The 25,985-nt window shown below is 37.6% G+C and overlaps 1 protein-coding gene across 5 annotated transcripts; it reads right to left on the bottom strand.

Annotated features, from left to right (window-relative positions):
- Window positions 1-1,374: 1,374 nt before the first annotated feature.
- On the bottom strand, window positions 1,375-22,595 carry UPRT (uracil phosphoribosyltransferase homolog). Of its 5 annotated transcripts, none has more exons than XM_085006081.1 (7): window positions 21,995-22,595; window positions 12,300-12,342; window positions 9,083-9,152; window positions 7,985-8,047; window positions 5,964-6,125; window positions 4,905-5,003; window positions 1,375-2,586 (listed from the first exon to the last, which is right to left on the bottom strand). In XM_085006081.1, the coding sequence occupies exons 2-7, from the start codon at window positions 12,318-12,320 to the stop codon at window positions 2,480-2,482; spliced, it is 522 nt and encodes a 173-aa protein (XP_084862207.1). In that variant the 5' UTR covers window positions 12,321-12,342; window positions 21,995-22,595; the 3' UTR covers window positions 1,375-2,479.
- Between the last annotated feature and the right edge of the window lie 3,390 nt (window positions 22,596-25,985).

The following is a 25,985-nucleotide window of genomic DNA, read 5'->3' as shown; positions in this document are numbered from 1 at the left end:
TGAAATCTGCAGGGGGGTAGAGGATAAACACCAGCGGGAAATACAACCCCAGTGAATAATTCCTACTGTTTATAGTAGGAATTCTCTTCATGTGGGAACCAAATGTAATCAATCCCTAATCATGTTTGGTGATGAAAAAGAACAGAGACACATTAAATCTAAATGGCTGACAATATAAAATTAATTTGCTTGAAATATGGTTTTATAGGGGAGTTCCCGTTGTGGCTCAGTGGTTAACGAATCTGACTAGGAACCATGAGGTTGAGAGTTTGATCCCTGGCCTTGCACAGTGGGTTAAGGATCTGGTGTTGCTGTGAGCTATGGTGTAGGTCGCAGAAGCGGCTTGGATCCTATGTTGCTGTGGTTCTGGCATAGGCCGGTGGCTATAGCTCCAATTCGACCCCTAGCCTGGGAACCTCCATATGCCGTGGGTGCGGCCCTAGAAAAGGCAAAAAGACAAAAAAAAAAAAAAAGAAATATGGTTTTATACCTACACTCAAATATGAATTTGCCTGACATTTTGGAAAGTCACTTCAAACAAAATATCAAAACCCTAACCTAAGCACTAACTCAGAAGCACTGATTCCTATAGTGATAAACATCACCTTTCTAACTAATTTAATCCATCAACCTAAAGCAGATCTGGTCTCTATCTAAATTTGCTGGCTCATATCCTTCCTGGAACAAAAAGAAAAAGATTTTTGGTTGTAATGGGCTTCAGTTACAACTTCTGCTAATCAAGAATAAACAAAATTGGGAGTTCCCATTGTGGCTCAGTGGAAATGAATCCAACTAGTAACTGGGTTTGACCCCAGGCTTCGCTCAGTGAGTTAAGGATCTGGCATTGCCATGAGCTATACAGTGCAGGTCGCAGATTCGCCTTGGATCCTGCATTGCTGTGGCTGTGGTGTAGGCCAGCAGCTGCAGCTCTGATTCAACTCCTAGCCTGGGAACTTCTGTATGCCACGGATGCGGCCCTAAAAAGCAAAAAAAAAAAAAAAAAAAGAAAAAAGAAAAAGAATAAACAAAATCTATATCAAAATTCTTAGCTGACAAGTATAGATGATAATTTCAATAAAAACATGAAAGCAACATTTGCCTTGGAAGAATTTTAGTATCAATTCTATCAATTAATCTGTTTTAGTAAGTCTTCATAATGAAGGGAAAAACAGTGAAGTCCTAGTATTCCTAGGCTCAAAGGGAAAATGTAGTCCCGCTTTCCTTCCTCTCCCCCAATCTCTGCTGACTTTCATCAGCTTTGGTTCTTTCTAAGGAAACTGCCTTCTGCTCTTTTCTGTTTTTGTTTTTTTAAAACAAGCCCACAACAGCTGCCTATGAGACTATGGGAGTATAATCAAATAATCAGCCAGCCACCACTGTTAAAATGTTTTAATATCAATGTAAAATGAGATCAGGGTTTTAAAAGCAACTTTCAGAACGCAAACACAGATTCCTAAAATGATTTATCTTCCTTTCAGAAGCCTAAATATGTTCATATAACATATAAACATATAAATCTTAGGGTTTTTTTAATATCATGGTATTTTTCCCATTTTAATACATCTACAATTAACAAACATGCAAAATAACTAAGTTCCAAATCAAAGGCCTCCAGCAGAAACATCCAAATTAAAAATGAAGCATTTTAATTTACTTACTGCCCATGAACCCAATGAAAAACTATCCTTTTCTCCATACCTCAGTAAAAACACCAAATTAATTTCTAGGGCACTGATAGCATTAACAGTATTTAGCTCTCCCTTGTCAGCATCCAGACGTTCCCAGTTCGATCTATGTAAATTAATGTTACAGTTCCATTGTTGGAAATGCCCCACCATCTTCTTTACTGCATTACACTTGGCAGGGCAAACACCAAGTCACAAAGTAGGAAATGAGCCATGAAGAACATAATGGCTTGACAGAAGAGCTAAGTGGATCTGCCAATTGAGTGAAGATATTAATGGAAACATAAAATTCCAGGAGGCATTCTTTCTTCATTCTACGTTACCAATACGTATAGTACTAGGAAGTAAAGAGTAGAGGAAGGTGACAACAGCTACATACATGAAATTCCCTAGAACTAAAAAATAAAAGCAAACTAAACAAAAGGCAAAGTATAGTGGGCCAAAGAACTGACTCGAATTTGGGTTTTATTTGTGGCTGCAAGCAACCTCTAAATTGAGGTTCATAAATTAGAGAACAGTTTCAATGCACTGAGGGATCAGCAATTTGCACAAGAACATTATTAAAATATTTTATGAGTTGTATATGCTTATTTGTTGAATTTGGTGCCAAAAGTCAAGAAATAACTAAATAAAAATAAATAAACCTCAAATATTTCCTTTTTACTATACCCACTTTCAATAATTACAAAGTATCTTTAACACAAATTTTCTGTCATTCCTCAGGTGAATTAGTGAAACAGAAACTCAAAACATAACCGTAATGTTATGCCAGAGAATAATTTTTCTTCAATAACTTAGTCTGTTCCAAAGTATTTCTGCCCAAAATGTGTAGGTGCAACAGGATGAACTTCAGTAGTTAAAATTGTGATCTCTGGAAACTCCTGAATGATTGATTTGGCACCTTCAAAAAAATAAAAGAAAAATTGTCATTATGGCAGGATTTTTTTGATAACATTACTTGGAGTTCAGTAATTTTATAATCAGTCATTAGATCTAATATTGACAGAGGACAGAGAGCAATGATCTTTAGACACAAAGTCAGACTTGGTTAATCTCTTAGTTTATATAATATCTGATATCAGAAAAGCTTTGATAGTAGTCACACTATGTTCCTACCCACTCACTAATAAATTCTTAGAATCAAATTGTTTTGTATCCAAGATTTGAAAAATATATTCAGTTATAGCAACTTTTCCCCTGAAGAGTCATTTCTATTTTATTTTAAAGGCAGCTGTGGAGTCCCCTGGTGGCTCAGTGGGTTAAGGATCTGGCATTGTTACTGCTATGGCTTGGCTCGCTGCTGTGGCACAGGTTCGATCCCTGGCCCTGGAACCTCCCCATGCTGTGAGCAGAGCCAAAAAATAAAAATAAATGTAAAGGCAGCTGGAATAGAGAGAATACAGTCCTTTCTGGAAACAGGATCATAACATAAGATGATGGTTTCTCAAGTGGAACCATATTGAAACAAGTGCAAACACTCCTTTGTTATATAAGAGGAAGCTAGCTTTTGAGAAGTTTTGAGTCTAGTATAGGGGGAGGGAAATAGATGAGGGAGGGGAAGACACTAGCTATGACCCCAGTCAAACTAAAAAGCCATAGCAAGGCTGCCACAGAATAAGATTTTTTCATTTATAATGTCAAAGAGTTAGTACACTAGCGTGTACTAACACAATTAGAACTAAAACGATTGCTTTTCTAGTCCCAAAGAAAGACAACCCAATAATTATTTGGTTATCTCGATGTTCACAATGCCACGTCTGTTACATAAATGGACGATCAAGCAAATCACCCTTTGTCACCATCAACATTTGAACAATCAATGGCCTACTAAATGCAGCACTCCCAACTGATTTCTCGGTAGCCTCTCCAGGGTTGGCTGAGACTTGGAAACTTTGCAAATGAGAAAATGCCCTAACTAGAATCCATATATTTCACTTTCATTTCAATTATGATACAAGTACAAATTCATTGTAGAACATTTGGAAAATACAAAAAAAAAAAAGCTTAGAAAAGAAAAGGAATCATTTAGAATCCCACCACCCTAAGGAAACCACTGTTAATATTATGTAACTTAAAATGAAAATTGAAATAGTATTGTGCATCTGTCTAGCCTCTGATGCTAAGGAAAGATTTATTAGGTTCCATGTTAAATCCAAGCCTGATTTTGGTAGTTATAATAGTCATAATTTGTATTAGTCATCTCTAAATTTGGTGATGACATTTTATACTAGTCTAATGCTATTATTTTTTATTCTTCTCTTTTACATCTACCAGATTTTCTGATGTCATTAAATATTTTTCAAAAACATGATTTAATAGTTACATAATATTATGTTATTTTGAATATACAATTGATCCTTGAACAACATGGGGCAGGGGGCAGTTAATCCACATATAACTTATTAGAGTCGGCTCTCTGAATCCACAGTTCCTTTGCATACACAGATTCAACCAGCTATGGACTGTGAAATACTGTAGTATTTACTACTGAAAAATATCCACATATAAGTAGACCCACACAGTTCACCTGTGTTGTTCAAGGGTCAATTGTATATTTCTTTAACCATTTCCAAGTAATTCATTTACATACTTTCAAATTTCTTCTTACATGAAATATAACTCTAGTGACTATCCTAAACGCTGAATTTCTACATGCATTTATGATTATATTTGTAGGACACTTTCACAATTGTCTTAGATCATATGGCAAAAAAAAAAGCATGTTCTTAAATTAGGCTTATCTCCCTCAGGAAATGGAGAACACAAGTTTTCTCACCATGCCCTTTGAGCAGAAGTCTAACTTTAAAAACTTCTCTTTGCTTCACACTGCAAAATTTACTTCAGTTAGACCAGAGTGCTAGCTAGAACTTCGAGTTTCTTGCTGTTTGAGAACAATTCTCAAGCTCAGGTGGGGAACAGAAAAATAGGGAACTCTCAGCCATTTGCAATCTCTACTCAAAAAGGACCACCAGGAAAACAATTACAATCCCCTTCAGTGGGGTTAGTTCATACTCTTCTATTTGAATTTGAAAAACATTAGAATGGTGTAAAGTATTATTACTAAGCTTAGAGATGACAAACACAAATTATAACTACCAAAATTCAATTTTAATGTAGATGCAAATGAACTTTTCCTCTGGAAGAGAGGCTGGACAGATGCACACTTACCCATCCCACGACCACTCAGAGCTGGCAGCTACTGCCCTATGTTAAACTCACCATGAGGAGTGGAGAACAGACTGAGTAGGATAATAACACTAGGTTGAACTCCATGTTCTATGAGAACCTTTACAGCTTCAATTACAGTATTTCCAGTGCCTGAAATCAAATGACAACCAAATGCATTGGCAACTTTAACATTCATCTCAAAATGTCTTTGAAGTTTCTTTGAAGTAAGGGCAATTTGGTGATCTAACACAAGATACTATATTATGTTAACACTAGTCAAAGCTTCATTTGAAGGTGCCTGTTCTTAAAGCTCCTGTCATGGCTCAGAGGATAGTGAACCCAACTAGCATCCATGAGGACGTGGGTTCAATCCCTGGCCTCGCTCAGTGGGTTAAGGATCCAGTGTTGCCATGAGCTGTGGTGTAGGTCGCAGACGTGGCTCGGATCCAGCTTTGCTGTGGAAGAGGTGTAGGCCAGAGGCTACAGCTCCGATTGGACTTCTAGCCTGGGAACCTCCATATGCTGTGGGTGTGGCCCTAAAAGACAAAAAGACAAAAAAGAAAAAAAAAAGAAAAAAAGAAGGTGCCTGTTCTTTACCGAGGACATTATTTTCAGTAACGGACATAAGCCATATACTTTCCAGTTTTCAAATGCACAACAAGCCCTAAATTCATTCAGTATTTGAGATAGCAAATTTAATACCCACCATCAGAGTAAGCTTAGGAAATAGATTAGAATAGTAGAAAAAAATATTACCTCCAAAGAGGATAAATTGAGAAAATCATTGTTAATATTCACTGGGCCAAAGAGGGGACATATTTCAATATATTTTCCATCTTCTATATATTTTGCCTCATATGATTCTTTGCTTCAATATGTTCATTTTAAGATAGAAGCTTTTTAGACTTTCTACAATTTGATTAATGTATATTATTATACAATGATAATTCCCTAAAAAGCTGCCCAGAGTAACTCCAAATCCAACTGAGGAAAGGCAAAAAAAAACATTTAGAAGTGATTTTTGCCTTTATATAAGGGTACCCAGAAGGCAGGCACTAAGTTGAATTTAAACCCTAACCAAAGGTTACAGATTAAATACAAACCACTTACTGAGAATTGGATACATCAGAAGGACTTTTCTCCTGTAAATGTCTGGGGGGAACTTGGCATAATATACTTTGGCTCTTTGTGTCTCCTCATCACTCTGAATCAGGATCTTTCCAATTCGTATGGATCGACAGCAGTCTCGTAAACCTTGTTCCATTGCCTCACCTTGAAGAAGGAAGTAAAAAAGACAAAAGGGATTAGGAGGAGTTGGAGTGAAAGTCCAAGAATAGGCCAAAGCAGAGTTTGTTACTGTTATAAACAGAATAAAGACATTGTCAAGATGGAAGTAATTCTTCCTAAGCTAACAGCTTTTAATTCTAATATGCTCATATTTTATACTTAATTTTGGTCAATGAAAGTAGGTTAAGGGCTGGTCAATGAAACTGGAATAAGCTAATTTTACCAATGGCTTGCAAGTTTTAGAGCTTCCATGATTACAGAAAATAAAGTGTTTTATTAAGCTGCTCCATGAGCTTTTCTAATATCAAGAACATTTCACTTCTATTATTTTAAGGAAATTCTGTTGCTGTCACCTGACAAAAATATAAAATATTTATGGAAGAATGGGGGCTATAGAACAAAGGCTCTCCATTTAGATCAAGGTGGAATCAGGAGATATCACTTAGCCCCAGTCATGACTTCAATGGAAGAAGCTTTGCTGGCAATCAGTGAAAAGTAGTATGTTGTCCCCTCTTTCCCAAGAGAACCACAACTACCACCACCACCACCTGCTGCTGAACATAGAGCTATTTTTGAGTTTGAATTCCTTTAAGGAAGTGTTCACCAAAAGTCAGTCATTTTCATACCACCTTCAAGATTTTAGGGCATAACGGAATTCTATTTGTATAATTATTTACTTAATATTTTTCTTTAATTGTTTTCATTTACATTTATTTTAAGAAGAAACTTGATATCACTAATGAAAATATAAGAAGTTTCTTTCTGATATGTATGAAAATCAACCAATAGCTATTAAGGTTAAAAACACCCTATCTATGCATCACCGGTCATCTGGTATACACTAGGAGTGTAAGGACCATGCTACTGCCCACAGGGCAGGAGCTGGACTGAAACAGAAGAAATTTTGTCTTAAAAACCCATGTCCATCACCTTCACTAGTTTTAAAAGGTTGAACAACATTGTCCTGAAAATCCTATCACTGCTTAAGTTACCTTCTTTAAAAAAGAGAGCTTAAAGTTCCTATTTTATTTTGAGATATTGACTTATTCACAAACAGAACTTTATAGCCAGAGAAGAAAAGGGAATGTTTATATGTGGTAAAAAAAATCCATATGTTTCCAATGCAAGCAAGTGGGGCTTCTAATATACCTTGGACTTTGTGCAAAGAATAATTAATGATAAATTGCTGAATGGAAATAATCATCCCCATGTAACAGGTGTAGGTCCTAATTACAGGCATTTAGTTTTGCTACACAAAGGTTGGTTTAGAAGGGCAATCAGTTGGACTCAAACATAAATACATTTATAAGACTAGCAAATAGAAATACCTCCAGTTAATCACAGTCATTCTGCAACACAGTCACATATTCATCAAATATAAAACTAAAAATATTAGGTGATTCAGTCCAGATCTTGACAGAGCAAGACTGTTCCTCACAAAAGAAATTTAAGAATCCAAAACAAAGATTTTCTATAATCAGGTGTTCAAAGTTCTGCAGGCCTGAATTTGTACTATGTTCCATCAGTCTTCAAGTTGCCTTGTTCTCTCCAAGACAGCATCATTGCATCCTCCTATTCTCCTACCCTTCTCTGAATATCTTTCAAAGATGGCTTGCCCATGGGGTCAGGCTACTAGGAAAAGATGCTCTGCAGTTAAAATTAGCCGAACTCAGCAACACACAAGCCCATGATTCCAAGGCAGCATGAAAAGAGACAACACAAGTGGTGAGATTTAAGCTAAGGCAGGCTGCAATTATGAGAGACAAGCCCACCTCTCTCCTGGAAAATAGCTAACTGTATATATGCATGCAAACAGAGAAAATCACACATGTATGCAAACCTACCACTTCTCATTATGCTGACCCCACAATTTCCCTTTTCAAATTTCACTCCTTCATACTTGTACCCTGTTGAGGAATAAAACCAAAGAATTTATCTTTCTTCATTGGAGCAACTACATATTTTATAAAGTATCTATGGTTTAAAGCAGATGGATACAGAGCAACTCTTGTCCAGACATACTGTATAACATCTTAGGTTCCCAGTTGGAAGTAATAAGCAGGGTCATGATTTTTCATAGTTATGTCTTAATTCTTCATAAGAAACCTGTGGGGATAATTGGGTGAGGTAGACTTCATCGAGTGATAATAGGCATTTATGATAGCATGACATTCACATATATGGTCCTCAGACTGAAATCAGAGGAAAATTGTTGCACTCCAAGAATGCTATAAACCCCATCAATTCAAACTAGGACCCCACTGTGAGGCACAAAAGATAGCTCCTCATTCTCGTCCCTTTTTATGAGCCTCCATTCTGTGTTAAAAAGCAGAAGAGAAAGGCTAAATTATCAAGACATGTTCAACCCTTGGTCTCATTCTGAATTTGTTCAATTATGATGCAGCAAGCTCAGCCCCCAATTTTCATAAAATCAACCTTTGGATATAGCAACTTCCATTATTTACTAAAGAACAAATTAGAATTTGAAATCTCTGAAATAGGGATCCTTGGCTGCTTTCTATTACAGCAGAACAAAGCAGCTTCTTCAATCCTTGTCATTTTAGTTTTCTTTTTTACTTTCATCCTTTTACCTGGAGTTTCAATGCCAAACTAGCCCACCCATTTGTTAACACCAGCAGCTTCCCCACAGAGGTGAAGATAAACTGCTGGCAATCCTCAGCTCTGTCCCAATGTGCCATCATCAAAGGCAACACCTGCATGATGCAGAATATTTATTAACCTTTAACTTGAACTGATAAGCAAGCCACTCACATGAATTTCGTTTCTAAATGTCTCAAGTTTATTAAGTTGTTTAAAAGAACAGCTCCGTGTAGACTCCTCATTTTGCATACTGGTTTACTTAGACTGCTTTCTTTCCATTTCTCCCCAGTTCTATCTCAGAATTTTTATGAGAAGAATATGAGATTAACAGCCCTGGTTACCTGTTGGAGTGGTCACCATGCATTCTTTATATGGTAGCTGATTCAATCCCTCTTCCACAACAAGTCTGATCTAGACAGTCAAAGGAAGAACAAGTTGAGAACTTGCTAAGGATCTATTAGCTGTTAGCCTAAGGGGCTGAACACTAGGCAAAAAGTCAGTAACACACTAGGCAAGGATTTAGCTTATGGTCATAGGAAAGGGGCCCTCTCATGTGTTAGATGCAGAGATAGATCCAAATGTCAGGCTGCTTGCTGCTAGATATCCTTGGTGAGGCACATGATTGCCACTAAAGGCTCAAATATCCCTTCTGATTCTCATTCAGTCAGTCCAGGCTATATTATGAGAAATGCAAAACTACAGCAACTACAGCAACTACTTCCATGGCAGGCATCCTTGGAAGTAATATGGTTCTGGTTACTCTAGAAATAGTGCCCACTGGGAACTTCTTTGCCTCCTTTAGTACTTTGAGATTGTTAATTTGGATTCTTTTTAACAAAGGCCCACCATAATGCAAATAAAGCCTGAATTTCTTACGAGGAAATAAATGAGTGGAGGCGGCTGAACCAGTTTACTGAGCTTGAAGTAGGATCCAGTTGAATGCATTGGGACTTCCCAGCGTCAAAAAAAGTCTCCTAATTATTTTAATGTATGGTTCATAGGAAAGAATCCACCAGTACTGGAAGAGCCTCCTAAAACCACCAGATATGATATTCCTATGAGCACCCAGAGCCCACTACAATAAAAGCAATGCTGAGTCTGCAAAGCTCATTTTTCCCAATCGATATTACATTACTGATTGAGAATCAGGAACAGCAGGGAGAAACTCCAGGCCCAATGATCTGTTATTACAACACAATACCCTGCTGCCATTAAAATGATCAATGCTAAATAGGCCAGTACTTTGTCAACCTGCAGCACCAGAAGGTCCAGGAACCTCAGGAATAGTGCGTGTGTGTGCATACTCACCTCTAGCCACCACTTTATGTGGAGATTAATGCTGCTTATGAGCAAAGTACAAGAGAAGAGGATCATTTTCTTTGAAGAGCCTAGTTCTCCTCCTAGTAATACTCCTATAGTCTTATTGCCTGCACATCTCCTACAGCTCTGGGACAGAAATCAATGTGTCCAAGCCTTACAGGAGAACATAAAATCAGAAGAGTGACTAAAATATAAAGAACTCAAATTAAAAAATAAAAAAGACCTGAGTGCCAGAGAAGCCAATCCTGACAAATTCAGGATAGAATTAATGTCAACTATAATAGGTCCCTTGTGCTAGAAGAGACAGGGTACTAGAAATACTCAACAGCTCCAGTCCTCACCACAATCGACCCTCCACACCCCCCACCTCCAATATCTGGACCTTCAAATCCAACTGCAGAGAACAGAGAGGTCCAAATTACCATCCCCTTAAGTGAATTATGCCCTAGGTCCTCATTATCTCATTTGAATAAGATCTAATGCCTGGTCTTTCAGGCAAGTATTTTACAATAACCATGAAGTTAACTCCTATTTTCTATAGAAAAAGGGCACAAGGAGAACAAGAGAAAGAAAGAGGGACCATTTTCTACCAGTTAACACCAAGACCTCTGTTTTCCCCACAGAAGCCACTGACACAATTGCCTTGAACCTGTCCCTTTGGTTTGATAAAAGACTAAAGACGACATGACCTAACTGCCACTCCAAGAATGTCAATTACATTTATCTTGACGTATATCCAAGGATTATTACTACCCTGGAAGCTCAAATATAAGTAGCCTTTGAACCTAACTGCCACTCCAAGAATGTCAATTACATTTATCTTGACGTATATCCAAGGATCATTACTGCCCTGGAAGCTCAAATATAAGTAGCCTATAAGAATACTTAAAATCAAAAGTAGAATAGGAGTTATCTATACTCTCTTGAAATAAAAATTTTCTTCAGGGAAAATCTAAACGAAAAGTTTCACACCTCCCCCCACCACCACATTCCCTTTAATAATTTATCTTCTATCTGATTATACCTGTAAGCTTAATAAGTCACTTTTCATTCTTTCCCAAACTAAATACTGAGAACAGTATTTAGATTGTAAACCCCATGAGATCAGGGACAATGTCTATACTCTTTACGACTGTATCTCCTCACCCAACAACACAGTCAAGCACAATGTATGACTCACATGAGTTCAATGTATATTTCATGAATGGATGAAACCACAGCAGAGTATGTGTCAACCTCATTCCAAGCACTAAACACACTTAGATATATACACATAAGAAGTAAAAAATACTTGCCCAAGACACCTAACTTGGTCTGAGATCCTATCAGATGAGATCAGCTAAAGATAACTGGGCTTGTTCAAGCCTTAAAACGAAGTCCCTAGGAGTTCCCTGCTGTGGCCCAGATTCAATCCCTGGTCTGGGAACTGAGATCCTACATCAAGCTGCTGCATACCATGGTTAAAAAAAAATTTTTAAGGAGTTCCCATCGTGGCGCAGTGGTTAACGAATCTGACTAGGAACCATGAGGTTGCGGGTTCAATCCCTGCCCTTGCTCAGTGGGTTAACGATCCGGCATTGCTGTGAGCTGTGGTGTAGGTCGCAGACATGGCTCTGATCCCGAGTTGCTGTGGCTCTGGCTTGGGCTGGCGGCTGCAGCTCCGATTGGACCCCTAGCCTGAGAACCTCCATATGCCACGGGAGTGGCCCAAGAAATGGCAAAAAAAAAAAAAATTTAATAAAAATAAATAAAAGGAAGTTCCTGAGCACAGATAGTCCAACTTAGTATTTCACATATGAGGATACTAAAGAAAAGAAGAGGCAAAATAAATATCCACATCCATGTAAACTGTAAGAGAAGTATTAGTTTTTAATGCATTCAATGGATACCACAAGGGTAACTACTAGGTCTCCTTACATCTTTGATTGCCTTTTAATGTACTTCACTGCCCTAAAAGAAGGCATTTAAGGCTCAGGATCAGGTTACCAAGATCCACTTCAAAGGCAGTGGTACCTCAGAACTATAGAGAACAATGCTTTGAGGTGAATGGGATTGAGGCAAAGCTTTAATGCAACAGTGAAACACTTTTGAAGTCTAGCAAGATGTCAGTTACTTGACACAATCTCTCATCCCCAGAATGATCTAGAACAAAAAAAAAAAAAAAAGCCCCTTGGCCTACTATGATTATATCATTAAGAACAACAATGAAATGAAAATAGAAAGCCTCCATCCACTTACCAAACGATCTGCAGAAAACATGAAGTCCCCTCTACTGGCTGTCCTAAAAAAAAGGAAGTACAAGTTTTAGTCTAAATTAGAACTTTAAAGTAAAATATTACTTAATATATAGGGTAACACTGAAATTAAGACCTATTACATGCTAAAAGCTTAAAAGTTTACCTGTAACAGACTATTATTGAGACATGATATTTTTCACTAGGACATAGGAACCTAAGTGGAATGACTTGATAAATATCATTTGATATCAACATTAGAGACAAGAATTTAAAAGATCATGTAGTCGCCCACTGAATGGCTCAAGTATATACTATGCAACCAGTAGATGAACAAGCTCCCCCTGGAAGATGGTGTCATTCCAAGAGCTCAAGAAAAAAACTTTGCAGTAAGAAAAGCAGGTTCTCCCCATTCTCACCGACCATTCACCTTGACCTAAAACCCTTGTTACCAACATAAGTAACCCATCTACTTTGTCTCTAATTTTTTTTTAGAATGAGAATGGTATGAACAAGTAAATCCTCTATTTTTGCCACTGCATTCCAGACCTCTTCCTCAAACTATAGATAATTTGTTTCCTTTTGCCGATTTTTTCAAAGATCTTATTCTATAGATCTTTCTACCATTTTACTGTACATTCTATACAGAAGTTCCTGTACATTAACCAATACTCCTGGTCAAAACTTTCAGATCCTGAGGTACCCAAGTAATAATAATCCACAGTTGCACCTATTCACAAGCTGTTAATCAGCCAAAAGGGAATGTTAGAGGGCTGACATTTTTTTTTCCTGTATGTAAAAATCTACTATTGTTTCTCCTCCTGCTCTAAGTTAAATGATCTGACTGATTTACAGTTTATGTACTTAAAAATCCCCATCTGCCTATCCATAGCATACCTAAAATATTCCCCAATGTAACATCAAAATGACAAGCATATATTATCTCAGTATGCCATTAATCACGACTCTCTTTTTCAAGCTGCATTTACATTCTCTGACAGGTAAAAGCAATGAAATATCCCTGACACAAATGGCATTAGGTTCTTTAGAGTAACCAAATTTCTATTATATTACAGATATTAACTCTCTAAAATACGGATCACAGTTGAGCAATAGCAAGAACACAGGTCTGGGAGTTCCCGTCATGGCTCAGCAGTTAACGAACCCAACTAGTATCCATGAGGATGCAGGTTTGATCCCTGGCCTCACTCAGTGGGTTAAGGAGCCCGGGTTGCCATGAGCTGTGGTGTAGGTCGCAGATGCAGCTCAGATCTTACATTGCTGTAGCTGTGGTGTAGGCCAGCGGCTACAGCTCTGATTTGAGCTCTAGCCTAGGAACCTCCATTTACCACAGGTGCAGCCCTAAAAAGACAAAAGACAAAAAAAAAAAAAAAAAGAAAGAATACAGGTTTGTATTCTTTATATATAAATATTCCCTAAACTCAGAAAACTCTATCCACACACCTACACACAGAGAGCTCATTTAAAACAGGCTCTAGGTTATGTACTGCGGTTTTTAAATAAAACTATACTATCACACTAGAACCTTTCATTTCTATAATTGATTTTCACAACATTCTTGTCAAGGAAGTAAAAGTCAGTGAACTACCAAAAAAAAAAAAAACCCAAAGCCTACTGACCTGTTTGCTAGACCTACACAAACTTGTCTAAGCTACCAGAACACAGTTTTTCAATAGGGAAGAAAAGTCTGGATTTGTCTTAAAGAAATATCTAGTAATATATCTTGAGAATACATGTGAAATATTTGTTTTTTAAAATTTCTAGACAGTTACACATAAATATATTACATAGAAAAATTATATTAGGTTAAGTGATCAGAGTTACCCAAATTTGTTATTTTTTAACTTTAGAATCAGACATTTTTAACACCTTTCACACTCTCCCCCAAAATATCAGCCACAGCTGATAACTTTTACAGGATAAGGATCTTCTCTACATTCCAAAAAAGGTACACACTATGAGAACCTAATATGAACTGTCATCTCTTGATAGCTATTTGACTTCCAACTGAAAAAAAATCACTGCTCCAAGTCATCCCACTACAGATTACTAACTTAATACCTGCTGTTTTAGACAGACTTTAGACCCATACCATTTACTCGAAATCAATTTAGAAATTAAAGTACAGCTAGAATACAATAAGTTGGCTGCATTTAAAAAAAAAAAAAAACCCGCAGTGGTCTTCCATAGCTACATCTAAATCCTTAACATTATTAACACTAGAGTTTCATAAAGCAGATATTGGCTTGTTGGATCAATCAAGTGCACATAATCACTGAGCCCCTACTTTAGCCTCAACACTAGACTACAGTATTTGTTAATAAAGATGTTTTGAGAGTTCCCTTGTGGTGCAGCAAGTTAAGGACCTGGTGGTGTTACTTCAGTGGTTTGGGTCACTGCTGCAATGTGGGTTTAATCCCCGGCCCAGGAAATTCCACATGCTGTGGGCACAGCCCAAACATTAAAAAAAAATTTTAAGATGTTTTAATGTAAACCAGACCCCAAGTCTTATTCACTCCATATATTTTGTTTCAAATCATAATTCTATCCACTTTTGTCTCAAAACCATTTTCTTAAAAAAACCATACTAGAAACAAAGTTTTAATAGACATTTTAATCATCCTTTTTCTGATAACTGTTCCAAATAAAATCTAATGAAAAATTATCATAAAGCAACAAACATACCAACACACACCCCTGGAATATTCTAAAATATATTCAAATATTTAAACAATGATTTCCAAGCACTCATAATTCAGAGCATGGAAATTTAATTAGTGTTAATCTGAGTATCTTTTAAATTGTGCAAATCCCAAATAGGATTAAGAATATAATATAGTGGATTCTCCCCAGCAAATGTGTCACACATCTGTAGTAAAAAATGAAAGCCAAAGGCAGCCATTTAAAAAAAAATGATCTTCACACAGAAACAACAAAAGAATGAAAATCATACCAGAAGCCAAATCCTCATTTTAATGTGGACTTGGTAAACCTAACTCTTCATTATTTAATAGTGTCTATAAAGCAGCTTAAAATTTCCAGAGAAGCTGTAGCAATTGTATATATTTTAAAACACATATATCTCAGCAAACCCAAACCAAGATGAAACCTCTTGAACCCCTGACCTTTCTTCCAAAAGGCTAGTATGTATTTACTTAACATCCACAACATATGGAACTGTGAGAGAGGAATGTTTTTATTTTTATTTATTTTTTGGCACTCCAAAATTCCTGGGCTAAGGGTTGAACTTGAGACACAGCAGTGACAATGCCAAGTCCTTAACTGATAGGCCACAGGGAACTCCATGAATGTTTTATAATATTAAAAAAAAAAAGATTTCAAATAGAGATCCTTTCCCTTCCTCTTACTAGACCTTGCTTCTGCTGCTACTGTTACCACTACTGCTATTGCTAGAGGGATTCTCTAGTGTGTTGGAAGACGTCTCCTGGAGCATTCTACGCCGAAATTACCATTTATCACTCTCTGTTACTTCTCTCCATTCAGAATAAACTTGACAACCCCTCCCCTTTTTTTAAAGAAAAATTATTTTAAAAACTGTATACATACATACACAAGGTGTACAAAGATTTATTTAGAAGGCTTTTCTGAAAAGGTCCAGAAGTTATAGCAGATTTTATAATGCTGTACATATATTACTCCCTTCTTTCCCATAGGCCATCATTTATTAAAAGATTCCTTGGTGCCAAGTATTAAGCATTTTTGGTGCATTATCTGATCTAATCCTCACATAATCTTGAGGTAGATTCTATTATTACCACTGCTTTAGTGATGAAAGTAATGAGGTTTACAGAGGTAACGTATTCCAAGGTTCTTTCCAGCCCGATGCTAAGTCCCTAAGTAAAGCAATTATCTATATTTTGCTCTAAAAAAGGAATGTTTGCTTAAAGGTAACCAATTTTTAGATGTATTTTAATGACATTTCTCTCCCTGTGAATCAGAGTGTCATGTACATATAATGCAAACAATGAAATAGAGTCTGACAGGCAAATAACACACCATTAAAATGTTCCTTCTAAAGATGGAGAACCCACTACTATAATATGGCTTGTAAAGAATATGTAATGAAGGTGAATACACCCTTTTAAAATAATTAAATTAAAACCTCTGACTTGTCTCTTAAAAAACAATTTACTTAAATCAAATCCCAGTTGCACTGAATTAGGTATCATTTTTGAAAATGAAGATTACACCAAAGGAGTGTTTTTAGCATTTGAGGTAGAAGTTAAGTCTGGGCATAAAGTTGCCAGATTTACCAAATAAAAATATAGGGCACCCAGTTAAATTTGTTTTTCAGAAGCATGCCCCATGCAATGTTTAGGATATACTTACATGAAAAAAAGTATTCATTGTTTTAACTGGATAACCTATATTTTACCTGGCAACCTAAACTAAAGAGGAAGAACTAAATAGACTCAATTTTAGCTCTTGTTTGTTTTTTTAAGCAATAGGTTAAAGAGAAATAAACATAAAAGCTTTTCTGGAAGGTTTAAACCAAAGGAATGTTTCACTTATAGTTAATGTTTAGTGAAACTTCCAAAAACATAAGCTCTACTTTCATAGCTACTTTGTCATGTGATCACTAAAATAAAGAATAGCTCCAAGGTTTGTCATGGTATGCAGATGATTTATAAATGATTTTCCTCCTCCTTCCTTCACCCTCCATAAAACAAACCCCCAGTGAAGTACTTGGAGCAAACCTAATCTTATGTGAAAAAAACAAAAATGAAAATAGCTTTTACTACCTGCCAGGTGCAAGTCATCAAGATGGTAGCTCTTTAGCACCTTCTTAAAAATCTCATAAAATAGTGTCATTAATTATTTATTTGAATCTCAAAGGCAGAATTCAATATAAACATTCACAATCAGGTAGAAAAAGAAGAAACTTTCATTTTCCCTTTAGAACCCAGTTCTCAGTCATTCAAGTTTATTTATTAATTTTTATAATGTTGTAACATCAAAACCCTTATGAACCAGGTACTGTCCAGGCCAGACCTTCCTTCTGCCTCCCCAGAGTCCAAACTAGTTGGTGAGACGTTACCAGGATATGCCCAATAAATATTGTAACAGGGGTATGTATAAAGAGGTGAATTCCTCACTTCTGGCTTAAAAGCCAGTTAGAAAATTCACATGAAAAATCAAAACCATGGCCATGAATTAAAAAACTTGCAAGTCAGTTTTTTTCTGTGGTGGACATTTTGCTTTTGTACAAGTTGAAGGGAACAGTTCTGAAATTCCTCCTGGCTTGGAGTGATGCCAGGCCAGGCTCTCTAGGCTGGTTCTGTTTAGTTTAGAATCCCTGGCTCAGCCCATACCACAAATCCAAAACCAGCCAAATCACCATGCAAAGGAAAATTCCTATTCTCCCAGTGGAGGAGTGGCCCATCCTGAGCACCACACAATCACCTGTGGTATAAAGCTACAAGTACAAAGGTTCCACCCAAGACTACTCTACTACTCCACTCTAAGGATGGGCTTCAAAAAAACAAAAAGATTCTCCAAGCAATTCAAATATACAGCTTTGGTTAAGAACATTACCTAGTCAAATGACTCAAAAACATTAGGCTGCACTCACTAATTAGAGCTGCATGGGATGTTCATCCACCCGAGGTTAATTGTCTCCCCACCAGGTAACCAAAAAAAAAAAAAAAAAAAAGTCACAGGCTGAAAGCACTCCTTCTTTAGTGCTATTTCACGGACTAAAATATCCTAGGATTGCTCAACTTTCATCCAAGCTGCCTGCTGAGGCCATGACAAAGCCCCTTTGAGGACAAATAGACAGGAAACGTTGAGCAGCTCATGAAACAGCTTCACTTTACTGTTTCAGGAGACAAAAGAAAACAAAAAACTGAGGAGGGGGGATGATCTATTAAATACACAGCATTTTCTTAAATATGAGGTCATGAACTATGTTCAAGGGAAAGGGGCATTATACTCAGATTTTGCTGGGTTTAGTACATAAAGGAAGCAGAAAGGAAAGGATGCGTGGTTTAAACTCATTGCAAAAACAAAAACTGTAAATGAAGCAGTCATTTCTTCCTGAGTTCACCAGTGACCCTGTGTGACTGAGTAAATTATCTGATCATCTGATGTTTAGATTACTGTGCACCCAGATAGAAAACTATTTCCTTGAAATTCAATAATCAACCAACATATTATGTTGCAAATACTCTGCATTTCAAAAAAATAAATAAAAAGACATTTTAAATCAGTCCAACGTTCTCAATCTTGTCTGCTTTATATATTTACAACATGCCATCCTCTGCCTCCACCCCATTTCCCCAGGCCAAAGTTAATTCAGAAAACAATCCCTTCACTATATAGGTAGGAAGGACCAGGAACAGTAAAAAGAATAACCAGTACTCAACAGCCTCTATCATGAGACCATAGTGCACATATATGATTCCACATAAAACAGAGAAGAACATAAGGGCCCAAAGAAGACAGAATGTGATAACTGATGTCACCTTCCATAACTAGACCCATGTAAAAATATAGCTCCTCTAACCACAAGCACTCTATGCCAGCCCCCCCCCAGAAGGGGTGTGAAACAGGTCTTGTTTGTGTGATGGGATGCCAGTTTTTGAAGATAAAAGAACAAAGGTTTCTATTAACAGACTGGATAAACAAAAACAAAACGGTCTCCACACTAAATAACTAAGCATATCAAAAATTGTAGCGAGTCTTTCTATTCTGTATTGCAGTACGATAAAAATTACTTAAGATCCTTCAGTGTTGTCTTTTAAAATAAGAACGTGAATTCTATGTACCATTGAATTACTCTGTCTCCCAAAAGTTCAAGAAACCAGAACTTATAGATGCAATCAGAACCATGAACAAATCCAAACCTGAAGACTTGAAATACCTTAAATGTGCATAGCTCTTCACAGTTTATAACAAACGTTCACAAATACCTAGTTTTAGCCTCCCAGGAGCTCCATGAAATATTATGAATATCTCCATTCCACAAATGATAAAGTTGAATGAAGCACGAAGATGCTAAACATCTTGCCTAAGATCACACTGAAAACTGCTGTCACCTTCCAAACTCAGAAGAAAAAAAAAAAAAGATTTCACTTACACTCAGGTTTATTATACCACACTGAATTTTCTGAATAATGCAGTAAAATCAGGTATGGATACTGATATATTAATGTTGAATGCCATGCCCTCTCCAAATTCTTTAGCAGTTGTTCACCTTTACATTGTCATGAAGACCCCTTTGTGAACTCTAATGAAAGAGAAGGAATCTTCACCCCATAAAAAAGACACATATGCAAATGTATGCATTATTCATAACTAGTCAAAGAATGGAAAGCAAACAAATTGTACATCACCTGATGAATAGATAAACAAAATGTGATATATCTATACAGTGGAATACCATTCAGCAAAAAAAGGAGTGGTGTACTGATAAAATACAGATGAAGCTTGGAAACAGTATGCTAAACGAAAGAAACCGGTCCCAAAAGTGCACATGCTGTATCATTCTATTTTTATTTATTTTTTGTCTTTTTGCCTTTTCTAGGGTCTCTCCCGCGGCATATGGAGGTTCCCAAGCTAGGGGTCTAATCGGAGCTGTGGCAACAGCCACAGCAACTCGGGATCCCGAGCCACATCTGCGACCTAAACCACAGCTCAGGGCAACACCAGATCCTTAACACACTGAGCGAGGCCAGGGATCGAACCCACAATCTCATGGTTCATAGTCAGATTCATTAACTACTGATCCACGACAGGAACTCCTGTATCATTCTATTTATATGTAATGTCTAGAATAGGCAAATAAATAGAGATAAAAAATAAATTAGCGGGAGTTCCCACCAAAAATGAATCTGACTAGTACCATGAGGATGCAGGTTCCAACCCTGGGCTTGCTCATTGTGTTAGGGATAGGGCATTGCCATGAGCTGTGGTGTAGTTTGCAGATGAGGCTTGGATCCTGTGTTGCTGTGGCTGTGGTGTAGGCCAGCGGCTTCAGGTCCAATTCGACCCCGGGCCTGGGAACCTCCATATGCCATGGGTGCAGCCCTAAAAAGACGAAAAAAGAAAAAAGAAAAAAAAAAAAGAAAGTAAATTAGTGGTTGTCTAGGGCTCTGGGTGGGCTGGAAGGAAATAGGGAGTGACTGCTCATGGGTATGGGGTTTCTTGTTGGGGTACTGAAAATGTTCTAAAATTGATTGTGGTCACGGTTACAAAGCAATGAACATACTTTAAAACCACTGAATTGCACATTTTAAAAGATGCATTGTATAGTATGTGAATTATAGCTCAATAAAGATGTCATTTAAAACAAATTAAAAATGCACATACAAATAACATTTCCCACATAATTTCTGAGGGTTTACTAAAGCCCTAAAGCCCATCCACAAGTGCAGCACAAGGTCCAAGACAGCATAGGTCTGAGACACAAGGTCAGGAACTCTTGCTCTATAGAAACAAGAATCATCTTATTTTCTTTGTTTTACAGATTGTTTTATTTCAGTTTCCCCTACTACAACTACCAAGCCTATATCTCCCACTTTTTAAGATCACTACTTCATCTACTAGATCACAGGCCCATAGTTTTCAATATTGATTCATTAGAAACAGTTAAATAGGATACTTTCATAAATATATTTTAAGAGCTAGAAAGAATTTTTAGTAATTGAGCAACTATTGCTTGGAGGTATAGTTGGAATTCAAAAATGTAAAAGATACAATTTCTTAAAATCTAATTGCATAAGATACAGTTTCTTAAAATCTAATAAGATCAAAACAAATAACAATATACAAAATAGAAGGTGAATCTTGCATTAAAAAAGCCAGAGAAGATTAATTAGAGAGGAATAATGATTAAAGGAAAGCTTCCTGGGAGAGATGGACATTTAACGCTGAATGTGGAAGAATAGGTGAAATTTGAACATGCAGAGTAAAGAGAACTCTAGAGGTGAGCAGAGGTAGAGATGTTTCAGAATAGTTCCTAGGAACCATGAAGAAAGGCCTTAATGTTAACCTATGGGTTCCGGACTTTAAGAATTCCCTCAAAATAGCATTTTAACATGTAACTTTGGCTACCTTCGTTTGTAGATTAGGAGGGGTGCCAAAGGCTCCTTTAGGCACCCTTTGCTTCATTAACTACACAAGAAATATCTGATGTTCTAAAAGTTTACAGTAACACAATCCTGATAAGAGTTGGATGATAAGCTTTCATGTGACCAAGTAAACTTAAACTCCAAGACTAAACACCTTAGACAAAAAGACATATTTGCAGTAGCAAAAAGTAAAGGGTCAGAGGCCCTGCTGAGCTTAACAAAATTCTCTTGAAATTGCTTAATTTCTACTCTTGAGCCTGAGGTGATTGGAGGTAAAGCATAACCCTGGATAGCAGCCATTTCTGGGTTATAGACTGACCACGTGTACAGGCACAGGGCAGATGGCGTAGGCGCATTTACCGGCTAGGAATGACAGAGGACACCCCCCCCCCCCTCCAAGAAACAAAGAGGGTTACTTAAAATGCTTCCTCCCTACACAAAGCTACGCTAAACACAGGTACTAGGAAAGAGGGTAGGAGGCCTGAGTCAGGTGAGACCACCTCTTCAAAGAAATGGCCCCGCCAGGAAACCTACAGACCGGCTAAAGCCAAGAACTTTAGCCTTTTCACTTCCAATCTCCGCCCACCTCTTCAGAGACCCTCCACCTCCCTTTCTCCTTCCGCTCTCGGCTCACTTGTCCCGGATGATGGTCTGTAGTTCCCGGATCTGATCATTCATAGGCAGCAACTTAAGCTGCGCCCCAATCTGCCGGAAGAGTTCGCAGTCCCCTAGGAGGGAGTCGCTGGCTGATGCGTCATAGTTGCCACCATTGCTCTCTGAGTTGAAGCTGGCGCTGCCGCAGGCCTTAGGGTCCCGCTCGGCGGTTACGATAGAATGGGCGTGCACGCTGAGGAGAGTCTGCTTGGCGGTGGAGTCGCTGTTTGCCCCGGCATGGTCCGGCATCAGGTCGCCAGGTTGCTGCGGCTCGAGACTTGGGGTCGAGGCAGAGTTTACTTGCTGGTTGTGACAGGGCATGGAGTCCGGACACCGTAACTCCGTGGCCATACACTGGGCCCGGGCTGTCCCCGCAGCAGCCGACCCTTAAGGATAAAGAGAGGAGGGAAAACCCGCAAAGGCTCTCGTACTCTCGTAACCACTCCCGCCTCTTCGCAACCTCCAACCTCCCAGGCCTTCTCACCCCAAAGGCCACCGCAGCTTCCCCATCGCTCGCTAGGTCCTGACCCGCCCACACCAGCCGTACCGCCTGCCTAGACACTCGATTGGTTCCGCTCCCTGCCACTCTCCAGCTCTCTGCTCCTTAACCCTTTGCGTCGCCGCGCCTGCGTGGGGTTCCACATCTAGCCTGGAAGACCTGATGAGGCCCAGTTCGCTCCGTTTGCGGATCTTCCTGGACCCCCTAGGGCTTCTGCATGCAGAACTTTTGAGTGAGCGGTAGAGCCTGGAAAAAACTAGGGGTAGAGGATGATGAAATGATGACCCACAAAGGCCCATATTTTCAGACTTTTCTAAATGCATCTATAGTAGGCTTGTCTGTGTAACCCAAAAAGGAAGTTAAAAAATGCCTAGCAGCTTGCTGAAAGAGCCTGCCCTCTCTCTACCAGCTGCAGCTTCCCAAGTATGCTTGATTGCCAGAGCTTTCCTTATCTTTATTAGTTTGGCCCTACACTGTATAGTTACCATGGGATTCTGAGAGCTTTTCAGATCCACTACCGTTTTGTTTCTTTTAAATACTTGGAAAGACATGTCTTTGTTTTGTTTTGTTTTTTTGACTGTGCAGACTTAACTGTATAAAGGCTTGAGATAAGAATGCTTAGGGCAGTACTTTTTATAACACTTAATTAGAACAATTATAAACCTTGCTAAAATGCAGGTTCTCATGGCCTAACTTTGAGATTCTGATTGAGTAGATCTAAGATGGGACCCAAGAATCTTCCAACACATAACCCAGCAATTGTGATTTTTTTTTTAAATGGTACTTTTTGAGAACAGTGGCTTACGGGCTCCCTTTTGAAGAGCTACTAAAGTCGGAAACCTACTAATTCTGCTCAAAATTATTGAGCAGCATTTAACAAGACCCCTCCCCTCTCTGGACTTGACCTTCCCCGTCTGCAAGTGAGCTGCATTTATTATTTGACCCCTAAATGTTCTTCCAATTTAGACATTCTGTAATTCTATTTTGCCTTCTAAAAGCCAATTCTTAAAGTTCCTTGTTCCATACAGGAACATAATGAACATAGACAGAGATTCAAAGAAATATGAGTAACAGATAACAGGAATATCGAGCCTTTGTGAGACTTGAGCCTTCATCTGGCTCTCTTTTCCATTTTTCCTTGTTGTTTTGTATTGGTATTAATAGTATTTTTCTCCCTTTTTTTCTTTCCCATTTTCTCTGCTTTGTGTTTGACCCTCTGGGTCAGTACACTATTAGCTGTAATTATAGAGTTTAAATTTGATTGGATGATAAAAATTGCAACCTAGAACTGTAATCCCACTCATTTATGAAAGCCTGCGCATCTTTTCTCCTAGTACAGAATGTGACTCAAAGGGTCTCTGGGTTTAAAACCTGAATCTGCTAACATGAAGTGAGCAGGAGCAATTAAATAGCTACTTTGCCAATAAATACTCTAAAGGAAAACACTGAAATACAGTATTTTTCATTATTGACAATTTAAATGCAATAATGAATTTAAAATGGTACTGTGAGACATCCGAGGACCAAAACTATACTGAAGTCATTATTGTCTAGTGTCTTATAAGGCAAATGGCCTGGTTCTCAATACTACAGAATATGAATAAGAACAGTACAACTGAAAGCATGTCTTGTGTTTTCACTCTTATAGGAAACACCCATGCATATACTAACTTATATTAACCAGTAATCATTAGTGAATCTATTTTTCTAGCCTGTTTAATTATTTAAGATGCTATTAAAGTAAAATTCACTAATAATGATAACAACTCCAATTCGGTAGTTATAATGTACAGAGAGCTTCTATTCTCATTTAATTCTCGAAAAAAAGTTTGAGGATTACCAAGCCCCATTTCTAGACGATATCTATGTAATTCTTTTTCCTAAAGTGACTTCTCCAAGGTCACACATTCAAAAAGGAGCAAAGCCAAGATAGGAACCCTAGTCTTTTGACTTTAAAGCCAGTCTTCTTTATACACATCCACAGATTCATCAATTCATTCAGTTAACAAATAGTGTTTGAGCTTACTATTTGCCAGGAATGTTGCTAGGGTGCTAGAATAGATAAAAAGAAAATTGAGCGAAGATCTTGGAACTCTCCATGGTTGTAGAGGTCATGGAGATTATGGATAGTATGGATCTTTGAAAACTAAAGGATAATGTTAGGCAAAATGGAAGCCTATTGCAAAGATACTGATAGCAGAACTGATAAATGTGAATATATCTCTCTTGCTTCCCACTTTTTAATGGTGGTATGGAGCCAGATAAAGCAAAAAGTTGGAAAATTCTCCTATAATAATTGAGATGACTGTAAATTTCATTTTAGGTTTTAAGTTATAAATTTGAGATGATACCTAGAAATTATGGGAAATAGTAAACCAATTGCATGTATCAGAAATCACCCACATGCATCTACATAGTGCCTTTACAAAACACTGTTATATAGATTATCTCTTTCGACATTGTGGAGTAGTTAGGCCCAGTATTGTAATTCCTGTTTTACAGGTGAGAAAATTGAAACTTAGGAGCCTAATTTAGAGTGACATCATAAGTAGGAGAGTTGGGAGAAGGCAAAGGAAAAGTAATATTGATATTAAACACTATTTTCTATGCAGTATGCTTTAGTTACCTCATTTAAGCCTTTCAATAACTTCAGGAGGTAGACTCTGTTACCCTTATTTTACAGATAGGAAAACAGACGTAGTAAGATTAAGTAACTTAATAATGTCACACAGGTGATAAGTGCAGGAGCAGGAATTTGAACCTATGTGTCATCAGGTCAGTTTGTTTCTATAGAAACTTAGGTCCTTAGATTATTCCAGGTTATATTCCTCTACTGCATACCATACTTTTTGTACTAGATAATAATGTCACCTGCAATAACAGATTTAACCTATGAACAAAAAATTACACTTTATGACTGAGTTGGGAAATTCTGATATAATTTCTATTAATGCTTAGTACTCTGATGAATTCCTTGACAATCCCTTTGAGCCCTAAACTCCAACAGTTCTTTAATTCAAGTTGACTTGGTGATCCTTAAGCCATTGCTTTGTAATTTTAAATTTCTTATGAACAAAAATCTGTTATAAAAGGATAGCCAACGTTCTGAACAAATAGCGTGATTCACTTTTTCCAAATGAATAGCTGTATCACCTTTTAGGTGTATACCTTACCTTGGTTCTGTGGTTCTTAATGATGTCAAAATGTCTATTTGGATAGCTTTTCAGATATATATCTTACCTTCTTTACTGTTTATTACTCTTGCTTCCAAAATATTTGAATCACTTTTCAAATAAATATAGCCAGCCTTATGAAGTTAATTTACTTGTAAGTACAAAACCTCCCCAGTAGATCTTAGACAATTTCTAGTAGGTTTGGGGGGGAGAATAGGCATGTCTTATAAAAAAGATTATACCTGGAGTTC

The sequence above is a fragment of the Sus scrofa genome, chromosome X (assembly GCF_054392235.1).
Source record: "Sus scrofa isolate SSC_HxYL_T2T_F1_AM1 chromosome X, Sscrofa_HxYL_maternal_Yorkshire_Landrace_v2.0, whole genome shotgun sequence".
NCBI lineage: Eukaryota > Metazoa > Chordata > Mammalia > Artiodactyla > Suidae > Sus > Sus scrofa.
The sequence above is the reverse complement of the archived record's forward strand: the minus strand, read 5'-3'. Positions and strand labels throughout refer to the sequence as shown.